Below are 17,145 nucleotides of genomic sequence, written 5' to 3'. Positions count from 1 at the left end.
ATTGTAAATAGTAGCATAATCACAATAATAGTCTATACTATGAATTACACAGATATCAGTCTGCAAAGAATACCACCATAAAATCCCCAAATACTGCTACCACAAGGGTCAAATAACAGAACTACTAAAATGTCTGAGTAGTAATTCATTTTAATAGGAGCGGTAAAATAAAACTGGCCACAAGGGCGTACATACCATAAAGGCTGACCATACAGTTGATATGGGACCCTTAGAGAAAGGGGGTCAAGCAGGGGTGGGATTCAAATTTTTAACAACAGGTACCCTGTTTTTCGGACGTAGACATACGCTCGGCGAGGGGGGGTGGGGTCACGATGTTTTGTGGTGTATCCATTGAAAATGATTCTAATAATAAAATAAAACAATTACAATATTCCAAATACCCCCTACATTAAAGTGGACTCTAAATAAAGAAATTCCCTGTCCAGAATGCTTTAGTGTGGATTGCCACACTATGTATATAATTACATAAGCGTACAGACCTACCCAAACATTATATTAAACTCACCTATTACGTATAGGCCTATATACGCACATTCAATATTCTAAGCGTGCTCAGCCCATTTAGTTAGGCTGTGCCCTTGAGAAGGGTGGAGGACAGTGCGGTGCGCAGTAAGCCGCGACAACTGTCCCAGCTAATGCACAGATACGGTGCCAGGAGCAATCTCAGTACATATATATTCAGCACCAGAACCAAACTCAGTACATATATACAGCATCAGAACAAAGCTCATTACATATATACAGCACCAGAATTAAGCTCCGTACATATATACAGCACCAGAACAAAGCTCTATTATATTTGTAATAGACTCTGACAATGTGGGCCCATGACATGGTATGTCCTTCCTGTGTGTGCATAGTAGAGAATCAATTTTATAAAGCTAATACAAGATAAAAAACCAAAATAACTGTATGAGAAATGTGCACCATTTCATATATGTAGAACTTATTTGTAAAAGCGTGGCTGCTCCTCTAATACAGTACTTCGCTGTATTGTACTAGCTCTGGTGTGCATATAGGGATATCTGAGTTATCTAGAGTAGATGCATGATCACAATCTGTAGAGTTCAGCACCCAAGGCGGGAGAGCAGCTGTTCCTCCCCGTGCACAGTGCATGGACACCCCATGTAAGGAAGAACCACCTCCCCGTGCACTGCACACTATGACTACAGTTACTAGAAGTAGCTTTCATAACCGCACAATAAGTCAAACCAAGTTCAGAACACTACACGCTAGGGGGAAAAACATGTTTTCATCTTACCCAGCATCATTTAACATTACATTCTTGGACTTGTTTGACTTGTAAGAAGAATTCTAATGTGTGGTGTTTGTGAGAGTACATAAATATTATGATCCTGCTGGAGTGCAGCGATGAGAGTCAAATAGTCTGTAGTTCAATCCCAAGAAATCTCAAGACATTTAGAGATTGGTTCTAAGAACTGTAATGCTGTAAGGACAAAGTATGGAGGAAAATATTGATTTTGGACTGTACATAATATTTGTAAATACCAACTTTATATTTACAGATTTTTCTTTTGTGATATCACCCAGTAATATTGTGTAATAATACAATTGTGCATACGTAGTGGATATTTACATAGCAATTGATGCCACTTTCATGTTGTAAATCAGCAGAACTGCATTGTAGTGAGCGAAACCTTGACACGTAGCTTCACTGAAAAATTAATTTCCTATTATGAATCTTTATTTCCCTTCTATAAGATAATGAAGGGTGAAATACAAATTGTACTTCAGCATTTTAGTCTACATTGTCTTAAAGAAGGAAAATGTGGTTCTGCATTAGAAAATATATCCATAGGTAAAAAGGCCAGTGCAGCAAATTTTCACTCTTCATTATCTATGTATCACACTCTATGTGCACACAAGGTTGACACGCTGCGTAAAAGCACACAGCGTATCTACCCTGGGCACCACAGGGAATTCTGGCTGAGAAACCGCACCAAATTGTGCTGCCATTTTTCGGCCGGAATATCCGCTGCAGGAAAACTGCACATAAAAAAAGTTTCATACGTACATAGCCATGGCGATGTGTCCCTCTGCCGTCCTGCAGGCCGGCCTCCTGGTATGATTTTTCATTCCATGTGACTGCTGCAGCCTATGATCGGCTGCAGGGTTCACAAAGGATAAAACGTCATCCCAGGAGGCTGGCCTGGATGAAGTGAAGACGCACAGAATTCTAGGTAAGTATAAGATTATTATTTTTTTCAATTGCGAATTTTGCGGCGCAATCACAGCTTTTCTGCCACAAAAAATCGCGACATGTGCTATTTGTTGCAGGTTTTACTCCCATTCAATGGGGAAAACCCGCAACAAATACAATTAACATGCTGCGGATTATAAAAACGCACCGCAGGTCAATTTCTGAAAGTTTTTTCCACTTCTCATTTATGCAGCATGTGCATGAGATTTCTTCAAATCTCATCCACTCTGCTGCTACAGTATTATGCTGCAGATTTTCTGCACCAAAATCCATTGTGGAAAATCCACAGTATTTACGCTATGTGTGAATTTATCCTAATTGTAATGGGTTATTTTTGCAAATTAGTATAATTTGTCATGTATTTTATGACTCAAGCAAGTTTAAACAGAAGATAATTATTCACTTCAGATAAATATTAACAGGTTTTCCAGTTTTATGTAACATTTTTTTTATACTTTGTGAATGGGAAGTCTGGAAACATTTGCTGTTTACATTCAGTTGCTGAAATCTGTATAGACGTAATACTGGGTGTTTGCTACAATTGCTAGGAAATCCCTTGTAAGCTAAATACATCAGCATAACAAGTGTCTATCCTGTTGTGGTATTTGCCATTTATCAGTGTAGGTTAAATATATTGCCCTGGAGTTTAGCTCACAGAGGTTTGTCTAGACTGGATACAAATGTAGCAAACACTCTGTTTTAGTTCTGTTCTACTTGTTTGCATGTCCTCATTTATTGACAGCAAAGAGATGTTAACAGTGGTGAGGAATTGAAACACAGGAAAACCTTTACAAATGCTCGCGCAGCGTTTGAGTGTTATGCCAGCCTACTACATTAGCGCACACCTTGTTGAGGAATATGACACAAAATTCAAACAATGGCAGATCTTAGAAAAATTAGAGGCAGAAAAACCTGAAAATTTTTATGAAGCTGCAGTCACTTGTCATAGTTCTACATAATTATAAAACAGTCTAGCATCCAACACTGAAGAAAGAAAAAAGATGTAAGCATTGTCTTACCTATATATAATTTTTAAACTCACAAATGGATTTACATTTTTGGGCTCATGCACATAGACATATTAAGGATTAGTGTTATACTGATTTATAATACGGCTCCCATAGAAATCTATCGGCTCATACTATAGATCCACATGTTTCTGATTTCATATGGAGGCATACAGAGATATAAAACCTTTTTTTTACCATTTCTCATCGCATCGATTGGGTGCCATATAGCGGCATCATACAGCGGCACAGTGACTACAGCTCTGTAATATGGAACTGTTTGGACCCCCAGTGCTGTCATACATGGTCAGTACATAAGGTCTTAAATGGCCACTAACTTTTCAAACAATTTAAGCTAATCTAATAGTATACTTGACATAGATCAGTTTTGTGTTTTACTTACTGTTAAAATTTTGTTATATTATCCATGCAAATTCTGTGCGAAGTTGCTGCCTCTAGGTGTCTCCCTTCCTGTAATCTGCTGTCCACCCCATGTTGTCAAGCAAAGTCCGTCTCTAGTCACAGAGCAGACTTGACGGTCTTCAGAAGGTGTGTGGGGGGGGGTGTCTCTTCACTGCCTGCCTATACAAGTCTATGGGGAATGGAGGGGGTGCAGGAGGAAGAAGCAGAGTAAATCAGACACGCCAATGCAAGTCTATTGAGAGAGGAGGTAGAGCAGTGAGGAGACACAGGCTACTGGTTAGAGTTTTATCTTAACCCAGTGCTGGATTCACAGCTACACTGCTCATTACTGCTGTATAATCTCCTCCATGCTGCTTCAGCTTTATATATATATATATATATATATATATGTATATGTGTGTGTGTGTGACAGATAGAGATAGTAGAGCAGGATTCTCCACTTCTCTGTGTGAAGTGTAAAGAAAACATGATAACCAAACATTGGGCTCCACCCACTAGCTCAGAGAAAGCTGAGAATTAGAGATAGAGCCTGTAGAGAGCAAAACTGCAAAAAATGCAGAATATAAGTCATATAATGGTCAGAAATAGCGTTATTCCTCATGTACCCACATACATACTTTCCAATCATCCCGGATTCAGCGGGATAGTCCCAGATTCTGGGAGGTATCACATTATCCTGGGCGGCCGGTGGTATATCCCAGTGTCAACTTTATCTGCGTCCTCAGGACAGTTGAACCTGATGGTGAAGCAAGGAACAGTCAGCTTCACGCTTCAGCATTAGTACAGAGTGGAGGAGCAGAGGGAGTTCCTCCATTCGTCAAGTTCTCCCCAGGTACAGCGCTACTTTAAGCGCTTAGCCCGGGGAAGCCCTTGACGTCACTGTCCATATATGGACAGTGGCTCCTCCAGGAGTGGAATCCCCTGCCAGAGCGTTGCCGATGTTCTGGCCAGGGATTCCGCTCCTAGAGGGAGCCCATGACGTCACTGTCTATACATAGACAGTGACGTCATGGGATGCTACTTGAGCGGAATCCCCTGCCAGAGCATTGCCGACGCTCTGTCCGAGGACTCCGCTCCTAGAGGGAATCCCTGACTTCACTGTCCATATATATATCCTGGGCGGCCGGTGGTATATCCCAGTGTCAACTTTATCTGCGTCCTCAGGACAGTTGAACCTGATGGTGAAGCAAGGAACAGTCAGCTTCACGCTTCAGCATTAGTACAGAGTGGAGGAGCAGAGGGAGTTCCTCCATTCGTCAAGTTCTCCCCAGGTACAGCGCTACTTTAAGCGCTTAGCCCGGGGAAGCCCTTGACGTCACTGTCCATATATGGACAGTGGCTCCTCCAGGAGTGGAATCCCCTGCCAGAGCGTTGCCGATGTTCTGGCCAGGGATTCCGCTCCTAGAGGGAGCCCATGACGTCACTGTCTATACATAGACAGTGACGTCATGGGATGCTACTTGAGCGGAATCCCCTGCCAGAGCATTGCCGACGCTCTGTCCGAGGACTCCGCTCCTAGAGGGAATCCCTGACTTCACTGTCCATATATGGACAGTGACGTCAGGAATAGGGTTTTCACGATACCAGAATTTGGACTTCGATACTGATACTTCGTGTAGTATTACGAATCTCGATACCAAAACAATACTTTGCCAACAATAAGAAAAAATAAATACATTTAAAAAAATACTAAAAAAAAATATATATATATATATATATATATATATGTATGTGTGTGTGTATATATATATATATATATATATATATATATATATAGGCCTTCCATTATATGAACATAACATTTTTATTGGATTGAATCTGATAAGGGATACGTGTGATTGCTGGGTGTTGGCCACTAGAACCCCCAGCAATCTGGAGACCGAAATTCCCCTGAAGTGTGGTGCGTTTGTGAGCATGCTCGGCCAGCGCTCCATTCATTTCTATGGGTCTTCCAGGACCACGGTCTCTGTCAATGGCGCTCTGGCTGAACATGCTCACCAATTCTCCATTCTCATGGAGCAATTCGGGGGACTTTCGATCTCCGTTCTTCTCCAGTGGCCGACACCCAGCAATCACACGTATCCCATGTGATTTGTGGGAAAACCCCTTCAATAGTAATGGCAACAGGTGTTAATGTTAGTCACATTAACTCCAATGTTCCTCAATGCTGGCTGAAACAAATACTAATGCCCTTATTTTAGTCTTTTGTTCTACTCTAATACCTACCTGGGGCTTTCCTCTCAGTGACTACACTGCAGTGCAGTCCTGATTCCAAACTTAGGGTGTGAGCGGCACAGGTACATCAACAGGAACAACTAACTGTGCCGCTCGCGACATTCTCCTCCCTCCCTGCCCCTACACACAGAAGCAGATAATCATTGGTGGCAGCGAAAACAGGAGGGAGGACTCACCTCATCATTGGTGGCAGTGGGAAAGGAGGGAGTAGCGTAAATTGATAGTATCGAACGGTTTCCCAGCGCACAGCATCGAAATGGTATCGAAATTTCGATGCATCGTGCATCCCTAGTCAGGAACTCCTCCTGGAGCGGAATCCCTGGCCACAGTGTGGCCGATGCTCTGACTGGGGATTCCACCCCTAGATAGAGGGAGCCACAATAATGCTATCTTCAAGGAGGTGTGGCACTATCTACATGGGCACTGGGGCACTATCTACATGGGCATTGTGGCACTCTTTACATGGGCACTAGCACTTTATATGTGGGCAGAGGCACTAGAGACAGCTAAGGGGCCATTGTACTGTATGGTAGCAGCTAAGGGGGCATTATACTGTTTGGGGGCAGTTAAGGGGGTATTATACTGTATGGGGCAGCTGTGGGGACATTCTACTGAATGGGGGCAGCTATGGGGGCATTATACTGTATGGGGCAGCTTTGGAGGCATTATGCTGTATTATGCTGTATGGGGCAGCTATGGGGCATTATACTGTATGGGGGCATCTGTGTTGGCATTATACTGTATGGGACATTATACTGTATGGGGCAGCTATGGGGGCAGTATGCTGTATGGGGCATTATACTGTATAGTGCAGCTATGGGGCATTATGCATCTAGGCAGCTGCTGGGGCATTATGCTGCATGGGGGCATCTGTGGGCGTTATACTGTATGGAGTCATCTGTGTTGACTTTATACTGTATGGGTGCATCTATAGGGGCATTATAATGTATGGTGGCAGCAATGGGGGCATTATACTGTATTATGGCAGCTAGAGGGCATTATACTGTGTGGGAGGCACTATGGGAGCATGATAATGTGTGGGCTGAACCGGGTGTGTATGAACAGGGATTGGGCGAGATTAGAGGTGGGGCTTAAAAGGGAAACAATATGTGGGGGGCTGGATGAGGTACATAGACGATATCTTCTTTGTATGGTACAGTAGTGAAGTACAGCTACTATAATTTCAAGAAGAAATTAAGTCATTTTCCCGAACATCAATTCACGTTGATATATTCTCGAGACAATATAACATTTTTGGATACAACTGTATCTAAGCAGGACAATCGTCTTGTTACTGATATATATCTTAAACCCACCGACTGTAATAATTTGTTGCATTATAGTAGTTGTCAAAAGAATTGTCTCCGATGATAATATTGTGGAGGATAGACTTAATAATATGCGCAAAAAATTTCTTAGTCGAGGTTATCCTAGACTTGTGATCGAAAGGGCAACTAATGAGGTTAAAAGACGCAAACGTAGTGATCTACTTGAGAAAAATCAAAATAAGAAAATACTAAGGCCTCATGTACACGACCGTAGTGTTTTTCTGGTCCGCAAATTCCAGGACCGTGTTCCGTGAAATGTCCTCCGCAGTTCATCCGTATGTAATCCGCAGTTCATCCGTATGTAATCCGCAAAATGCGGATAGAAAAAAAAAGCCTAGGTAAAACAGGATGACGACAGAACTCATTCCCGGTCGTCGCCTAGCAACACTTCCGCAAATCCGCAAACTGCGGTTGACACACGGAGGTGTACCCGCATTTTCCACGGGCCCATTGACTTCTATGGGCATGTCCGCATCAAATTTGCGGGCCGTAATAAGACATGTCCTGAGTTTGTGCGGCACGGATTTGCGGATATGCGGGGACCCGTGAAAACACGGATAGTGTGTATGGGCCCATAGAAATTAATGGGTCCGCAATTCTCCCGTGGATTTTCGGGGGAATTGCGGACGCAAAAACACGTTCGTGTGCATGGGGCCTTAAGAGAATTCCATGTGTATCTACATTTTCTCCTGTGAGTAGAAAAATAACGAGGGAATAGCCCATGCAGACCATTAAATAGCTTTTGAGATATTTGTGCAATTACATTTGGTCCCTTGAAACAGAGGCAGCTACATATTAAAGAGCTGTAATTCCTAAACCCTTCCTTGAATTAGGATGTGAAAACCCTCAAATTAAGGGCTTATTCAGACGAACATATAATACGTCCGTGCTACGCACGTGATTTTCACGCACGTCGCACGGACCTATGTTAATGAATGGGACAGTTCAGACTGTCTGTGAATTTCACGCAGCGTATGTCCGCTGCGTGAAACGCACGACATGTCCTATATTTGGTTGTGCTTCGCGCAGCACGCACCCATTGAAATCAATGGGTGCGTGCAAATCGCGCTCGGCACACGGAAGCACTTCCGGGTGCTGCGTGTGATTCGCGCAACAGTAGTAAAATGAATGAATGTATGAATGTAAACAGAAAAGCACCACGTGCTTTTCTGTTTACAAACCTAAAAACAGAGTCTTTTCTGCAAATCGTGTCGATGCCGATCGCTACAAACCACTAAGACGCCGTGATCGCTTTTGATAGCGGCATCTAAGGGGTTAATGGCAGGGATCGGAGCTAGCTCCATTCCCTGCCGTTACAGCACGGTGTCAGCTGTAACATACAGCTGACACCGGCGGCTGATGTCGCAGGCTCAGCTTCTGAGCCTGCGCCATCTTTCTTTTGCAGCCGGAAGCCTTTTAGGCCCCGCCTCTGAGCGGGACAAGCAGGCTTCCGTACTTTGCAGACAGGAGGCCATTGTTAGGCCTCCAGTCTGCCAGAACAGCCATCGGAAACCCCGCAATTTGCATTGCGGGGTTATGATCTGCTAGGAAACACTATAGATGCAGTGCTCGCTTTTGAGCGCTGCATCTAAGGGGTTAATTGGCCGGATCGGAAGCTAGCTCTTAAACATTTAGTGTGTAGGTGATTAAACATTGTACAAATTTTTTTTATTTTTTTCGCGAGTCAGGAAATATTATAAATTTTTTCAAATTTATAATACTACCCATTTTTGGTCACTAGATGGAGCTAGTTCCCAAAATTGCAGCATTGCAACATTGGGTTAAAAGCCCTCGCTCTAGTGAGCTCTCAGCATCCCCCCCTCCTTTATCCTGGCTAGAGCCGGGATAAACGAGGGGTTTGAAAGGTTTAACCTCCTACACTGTGTGTCGCCATTTTTTGAGGTAACCCACAGTGTAGTAGGTTTACATACAGTAGTAAACACACACAAACACTAACATACATTGAAATCTCTTACCTGCTCCTGCCGCCGCGGCTCCCTCCGGCCCGTCCGCTCCCTTTGCTGCCGCTGTTCCATGTGCACAAGTCCGGAAGCCGCGACCGGAAGTAGTAATATTACAGTCCGGCCGCGACTTCCGGTCCACAGGAAAATGGCGCCGGACGGCGCCAATTTCGAATAGGACTGTGTGGGAGCGGCGCATGCGCAGTTCCCACACAGACGCCGTACACGGACGTGAATGGGACGGGAGCCGTTCACAGTCCCTATGGGACTGTGGCTGCCGTACTCCATGTCTGTGTGTGTCGTTAATCGACACACACAGAAATGGAACAAAAAATGGCAGCCCCCATAGGGCAGAAAAAGTGTAAAAATAAGAAACAGTAAAACACAAACACACAAATGAATATAAACGTTTTTATTACAGCACTAACATCTTTAACATATAAAAAAATTATTTGCCATGACACTGTTCCTTTAAGATTAAATGCTGTCAAACCTGAATTTTCAAACTTGGCTTTAATATTACTAGCATAAAAAAAAAGGAATGCTATATTGGTTTAGAAATCACTGTAACAGACAATGATTAGAGTAGGGTCTCCCATTCAATGGGCACTGTGTAATCCTTAATTTACCCATGTGGAAAATTAAAACATCAGGAGTATATAGTATATAGCCATACCTGTACAGTGATATATGTCACCAATATGACCCCATTGTAAATAAAAACGTATACCACATAGTATACATTTTTCACTGGATGGAACTGTATAGGAAAGTGCAGCAGACTACGCTTTCATGTGAAGTAAAAAAAAGGTATGTCGACGCATACTGGCCCAGCATATGCCAAAAAGACCCTCTTTTGGCATACGTTGGGTACATGGGGCCCTATGGATACATTAAGCGCATACCCCAAATGTAATTAAAAAATTAAGTGTGTACACAGCCTAGGGTATCTATTAATAGTAGTAAAGTATATACTTACCAATGTTACTGAATAACAATAGTAATATAATAAAAGTAATTCATTGTTGGATCAGATGTGCAGTTGTTGTTTTTGTGTAGGATGCATGCAATCTAATGAATGGCAAAATGTTGTGCAAATGACTTTAGCTTACGTATACTGTAATTATACAGTTCTAAAACCTATTTTTATAAAATGGTCTCTATATCTGGAATGGATGCATAGTCCTATTCGCTGGTGCTAGATTCAATATACTGTATATAGTCCTATTCGCTGGTGCTAGATTCAATATACTGTATATAGTCCTTTTTACAAGGTACTATAAGGCCTCATGCCCACTTCAGTTTTTTCCTTCAGCGTGCTATCCGTTTTTGTCACGGATAGCATCCTGAACTCATTCATTTCAATGCGGCCGTGCACACTTCTGTTGTTTTAACGGAACCATGCGGCCGTTACGTCAAAAGTAGTGCAGGTCCTACTCCTGCCCGTTTTTGACGGAACAGTCTCGGTCTTTGCATTGAATTTGGTCCATGAAACAATGGGCTGCAGATAGAAGCCATCCGTGTGCAGCGCGTGTGTGACGGAACCGTGATTAACCGCTGTGCAACGGCAGTGTGCATGAGGCCTAAAGCGGATGTATAAAAGTTAGCTTGAAAGAAAGGTGGAGGTGCTGAGTATAGAAACCAGGTCACTGGTTTTATGTCCTTCAAACAAGCCCTAACATGTCACTATTTTGATTTTGGGAATATTTCACTGGATCTGAGTGAGACTTGTAATGAGTCAGTTTCTTCTAGTTTGTTCTAATCGCAGCAGAACAAGATATGTGGTTTTATGATGATCGAAAACAATTGTATTCCAATGAGGTGACATTATGTCTAACCGCTAAATAACTATTGTCATCGAGCATTAAATTGAGTAATGTTTGATAAGATTTCAAGAGCAATTCATTCAGCAAGGGACAATAGTTTGCTCGATGGTTTGTGGTGCTGGGGTTTAGGCTTCAAATCATACCAGAGCGCGCATGATCGCCCAATATTTGAATTTATTTCCGCACCTTCTCTGTTTTCCAACCATTTTCCAAAACATAATGACAGATTATTTGGCTTTCTATAAATTTGGTCCTAGAATGTGACTATGTTGGCGCTACCCTAACAACAGGCAGTAAATAAGCTAGAATGGCAATTTCTAATACTCAGGTCATGCTACTGAAATCCCTGATAGTCAGTTGGGTTTTCTATAAATGTAATTTTACTGCCTGGGGAATCGTGATTTCACTCTTGATCATAAAACCATAATTAAAGTGATACTCCTGGCAAATGCGGAAAATACAGCTAAAGGCCAGAGTGGAGGTGGCCAATCCAGCCATAAAGTCTTAGTTTCATGGTCAACGCTTTTCGGGGGATCCTTGAATATTTTCTGGCAGGCTACTCTTGCACCTTGCCTGACCGCTCAGCTCCCGGGAAGCCATTGTCATGACTGCCTGAGAACCTGTATAGGAAGTGACTAAAGTGATCTTAAAAATATAAAGAAAAGATTTATTGTCCTGCCTTCAGTCAACCCCCATGTATTTAACTCAACGGTTTCCTGATCATTGACTTGTGACATGCTGCATATGATAATTTTCCACGTTTTACACATCAATACAGATTGCCCCATGGACAGGATACATATGGGATTTAAAATAGATGTCTGCAAAGAATCTAACTCATAGAATGTAGCCTACAGCCACGGACCAAAATGTTATTCAGTTTTATGTGTAACTGTCATTATAAAATAAAAATAATACTGAGGAAAGTGCTGCAGTGTGGGGCACAGAACGCTCTCCGCCTGGCTCACTTTTAGGGTAGGAACACACACAGCATATTCAGGGCGGATAGAGTGTATCAAGCTGCACAGCGTATCCACCCTGAACACCGCAGAGAATGGCATCCGGAAAATCGCACCACGTTGTTGTTGCTTTTTTTCCGGTGGAATTTCCGCTGCGAAGTGGCGCCGGAAAAAAAACAAACGTTCATACTTACCCCATCACCTCTTCTCGGCACGTAGTCTGGCCTCCTGGGGTGACATTGCGGGCCAAGTGATGCTGCAGCCTGTGATTGGCTGCAGAGGTCACATGGCATGTAACTTCATCCAGGGAGCCCAGACTGGAGAAGAAGCAGGGAACTCTGGGTAAGTATAACTTTAGTTTTACTTTTTTTTCTTACGTGCGATTTTTACGGCGTATTCGCTATGATTCCACTGCAAATATCGCAACACACACTACTTTGGTTTAAGCACCCCATCGAATTTAATGGGAAAACCCGCAACGGAAGAGCTGAGAATACGCAGCATTAATGGACATGCTGCGGTTGAAGAAACCGCGCTGCAAGTCAATTTATGTGCATTTTTTACGGCAGCATTTTTCCGCAGTGTGGGGACGAGATTTGTTGAAATCTCACCCACACTGCTGCTACTGTAAAACGTTGAGGAATTTCCGCAATGAATCCGTTGCGGAAAATCCTCAGTGTTTATGTGGTGTGTGTTCGTACTCCGTGTGTTACGTCGTAGTCCACTTCATTTTTAAATAGGTGATTCTGGAGACCTAAAGTTTGACATATTTATTTGGAGTAATATTTTCCCTTAGAAAGATAAGTGAATGTTACATTATTACATTGCTTTATACACATAGAGGGAATAGTATTATAAAGATCTGTATGCAGCGGAGTTCAGTCATTTAATCATCACCTTCACACATTCACATTACAAGACACACTCATTACCAGCCATGACTAAGGACGCAGATAGCGTCAGAAACGCGTAGGCTTTTTCTACACTGGATATTTTCCTCACACTCCAGGATCTTACACTTTCAACCAAGTCCTATTCTTTTTTAGAATTATTTGATTAATTAAACTTGGAACTCGTTCCATTTTAAACGCATCCACGCTGGATCCATCTTTCCCCTTTTTTCTGCTACACAGTAAGACAGTAATGAATCTATTCCGATAGAAATGTTATACTTTCATGATACATTTTCTGAGCTAACATTATTCACTGTGTAAAATGAGCACTTTGTTGGTCACAATAGTTCAGCGTAAACGGTCCTTGTGACACTGAATAAATATTTTATATATTTCCAAACCCTTTTATAGCGCTGACATATTCTGCAGTGCTGTACGGAGATTGACATCATTTACATCAGTCCCTGTCCCCAATGGGCCTCACAATCTTATCAGGCTTAGCAGGTCCGCTCCTTATAAGAAATAGAGCATGCTTTTATCACCGGTCCTGCCTTTTTATCCAGGTGGGTATAGCAGGTCCGCTCGCTCCTTATAAGAAATAGAGCATGCTTTTATCACCGGTCCTGCCTTTTTATCCAGGTGGGTATAGCAGGTCCGCTCGCTCCTTATAAGAAATAGAGCATGCTTTTATCACCGGTCCTGCCTTTTTATCCAGGTGGGTATATCAGGTCCGCTCCTTATAAGAAATAGAGCATGCTTTTATCACCGGTCCTGCCTCGGAGGGAGTAAAAGACAGTGTATCTAATGATTGTTATAAGAAGTGTTTGCAGCTTTGGCAGAACTTTAGTTGTACATTGGTTGGAAGATGTTTTACCTATTGTCTATGGGAAGTAGTGCCTAATGTCCCAAACTGAATGCACATGTACACTAAACATTGCATTACAAAGAACATCCACTGGTGGGAATGGGAAGTTATCAGATTACTAAAGTATAATGGATTATTAGACTGTGCATCTTTGTCACCAGCCCAGTGATGTGAGGGCAGGGTGCTGAGTGACTCAGACTGGCAGTGTGGGAGGGGGTGGGGAGGACAGAGGCTTCTCAGCATGGAACGTGAGGGACGTGCTGGAGGCTTAGAGAGCAGCCCCGACCCCCTCCTGTTGCCCAGTAACCCTGCCCATCCTCCACATCAGCTCACTGTACCTCTCAGGACCATTATCCGGCTGATCACTGCATAGTATAATGCACAGCTGGAGCATATCCATTCACTGCATGGGAGTTATAGACACTGTATACTGCATGCATACTGTATAGAAGCTATAGACACTGTATACTGCATGCATACTGTATAGAAGCTATAGGCACTGTATACTGCATGCATACTGTATAGAAGCTATATACACTGTATACTGCATGCATACTGTATGGAAGTTATAGACACTGTATACTGCATGCATACTGTATAAAAGTTATAGACACTGTATACTGCATGCATACTGTATAGAAGTTCTAGACACTGTATACTGCATGTATACTGTATAGAAGCTATATACACTTTATACTGCATGCATACTGTATGGAAGTTATAGACACTGTATACTGCATGCATACTGTATAAAAGTTATAGACACTGTATACTGCATGCATACTGTATAGAAGCTATAGACACTGTATACTGCATGCATACTGTATAGAAGCTATGGACACTGTATACTGCATGCATACTGTATAGAAGCTATATACACTGTATACTGCATGCATACTGTATAGAAGCTATAGACACTGTATACTGCATGCATACTGTATAGAAGTTATATACACTGTATACTGCATGCATACTGTATAGAAGTTATAGACACTGTATACTGCATGCATACTGTATAGAAGCTATAGACACTGTATACTGCATGCATACTGTATAGAAGCTATATACACTGTATACTGCATGCATACTGTATAGAAGTTATAGACACTGTATACTGCATGCATACTGTATGGAAGTTATAGACACTGTATACTGCATGCATACTGTATAAAAGTTATAGACACTGTATACTGCATGCATACTGTATAGAAGCTATATACACTGTATACTGCATGCATACTGTATAGAAGTTATAGACACTGTATACTGCATGCATACTGTATAGAAGCTATAGACACTGTATACTGCATGCATACTGTATAGAAGTTATAGACACTGTATACTGCATGCATACTGTATGGAAGTTATAGACACTGTATACTGCATGCATACTGTATAGAAGTTATAAACAATTTATAATGTATTCATACTGTATGGAACAATATACATTGCGTGATAAAATAGATTGATACATATACTCCGTGAAACGTATTGTAATAAGCGACCCCATTGATCACACTATATAAAGGAGATGTAACCCCTATATCTGCACAGAATCCGCTGCAATATATAATGGAATCCTACTATAAAAGGTGACATTTTCCAGCAGATACATCCCAGCACAGTAATAACCCAACACTCAACCCAACCCAACATTTCAAAATGCTGAGAAATTGTCATCCTCTACTATACCCGGGGCTGGCGTCGCACAGGGAGAAGGTGGAATATGAAGAGACCGGGACACAAAGTATTCATAGAAAGTTCTTAGAAAGTAGTTTAAGAAGAGAGCAGGGTCCATCATCCTCCCCTACATTGTATTTTAACACTTGCTCCAGTTCAGTGCATCTATTATAGGACTGCTGAGAAGTCAATACCTAATTGGAAATACAGATGGAGCAACATTTATTACCCACATAAACCATGCAAGATTTATACTCATGTAATAAAAAGAAAAAATATCACACATGCTACAGTACAATATATTATTAGCACGCAAAAGCTATAATGTCTGTCTGTCTGTCTGTCTGTCTGTCTGTCTGTCTGTCTGTCTTCTAGAGGATAGTACTGCTATTAGATCCAATTACAAATAAATATTAGGTGACAGTTTTTTTGTTTTTTCATATTTGATACTTTAGAAAGTACAGGCATTAAATCCAGCTTGTTAAGGGTTAAATTGTACGTGCAGTTCGAGATACATTCTTCGTCTTGTAGTTCGGTGAGGCGAGCACTAGGTGGCAGCACTGAGAAGCAGGTGAGAGGGGTGGGGAAATCTTTCGGTGACGTCAGCGGTGTCACGTTGCTTCTTTTGCCGGCCGGGGTTTTTACAGCTCGCGGAGATTGGGATTCGTTTAGATCAGAGACGACAAGTGGTAGAGCAGCAGCTGCGCCGCCATCACTGTATCCGCAGCACAGGAGTGACCGGCTTCAGATTCACCACTCAGGATTGTTACTTCTTTTAGCCAGTGGTTGGTGACATGTCTGCTCCCTAGTTCCCCGAGCGTCACTGGATTATCTAGGCGAGCATCCTGCTTACTGGACGTGAAGACTTTATACTGAGCTTGAGTGGCACCTGATCGTTAGCAGCTATGCCTATGGAGCTAATGCAGAACAGGATCAAGAAGATCTGGCTGCCCAGGGAGGAGATCCCCGAGGTGCCCATCAATGGTAAGATGCCCGGCATACTGCACACTACTGTACGTCCGCTCTCACGTGTGGTATGGGGGCGGGCTGAGATTACGTTATGGTGCTGATGTGATGGTTACTGTGATGGGGATTCCCTCCGTACATAGGGAGGAGTTCGCCTTGTCCTCCACATTGCAGGGATCGGGATTTTACGTTATTCGTGCTGCATTGCATCTTTCCGTTTACCGGGGATGCCAGTTTCTGACCATGCAGGATGGCATAGAGGGGTAATAGACCGATCTGGTACGTAGGGGGCTTCCTTCCGTGACTAGGGCTGGGGGAGGGGGTTGTAAGATCACTCATCCATCAGCTGATGACTCAGGCATTCCTCTCCCTGCATTGGAAGGTGATCAGGAGCATTCCTAGATCGTTCATTGTCTCCATGTATCCGTGGCTGCTGCCATGGCAGGAGGAGTACTCGTCCCATTCATGGAGGAGGGCAGGAGGAGTACTGGTCCTATTCATGGAGGAGGGCAGGAGGAGTACCGGTCCTATTCATGGAGGAGGGCAGGAGGAGTACCGGTCCTATTCATGGAGGAGGGCAGGAGGAGTACCGGTCCCATTCATGGAGGAGGACAGGACAAGTACCGATCCCATTCATGGAGGAGGGCAGGAGGAGTACTGGTCCTATTCATGGAGGAGGGCAGGAGGAGTACTGGTCCTATTCATGGAGGAGGGCATGAGGAGTACCGGTCCTATTCATGGAGGAGGGCAGGAGGAGTAC

At 42.9% G+C, this 17,145-nt stretch overlaps 1 protein-coding gene across 4 annotated transcripts in view; it reads left to right on the top strand.

The window, feature by feature from the left end:
- Window positions 1-17,145, top strand: part of PFKFB3 (6-phosphofructo-2-kinase/fructose-2,6-biphosphatase 3) — a 48,071-nt gene that overhangs the window by 14,853 nt on the left and 16,073 nt on the right. For 2 of the 4 annotated variants that reach the window (XM_075857480.1, XM_075857481.1), the window contains exon 1: window positions 16,031-16,403. The exons of the other annotated variants lie outside the window; for them this stretch is intronic. In XM_075857480.1, coding sequence (XP_075713595.1) covers window positions 16,325-16,403 — 79 coding nt within the window. In that variant the 5' untranslated portion in view covers window positions 16,031-16,324. Of the gene's footprint in view, window positions 1-16,030; window positions 16,404-17,145 lie in introns of those variants that run through there. 4 annotated transcript variants of the gene reach the window in all.

This window comes from Rhinoderma darwinii, chromosome 3 (assembly GCF_050947455.1).
Source record: "Rhinoderma darwinii isolate aRhiDar2 chromosome 3, aRhiDar2.hap1, whole genome shotgun sequence".
Lineage (NCBI taxonomy): Eukaryota > Metazoa > Chordata > Amphibia > Anura > Rhinodermatidae > Rhinoderma > Rhinoderma darwinii.
This window is presented reverse-complemented; position numbering and strand designations above follow the sequence as displayed.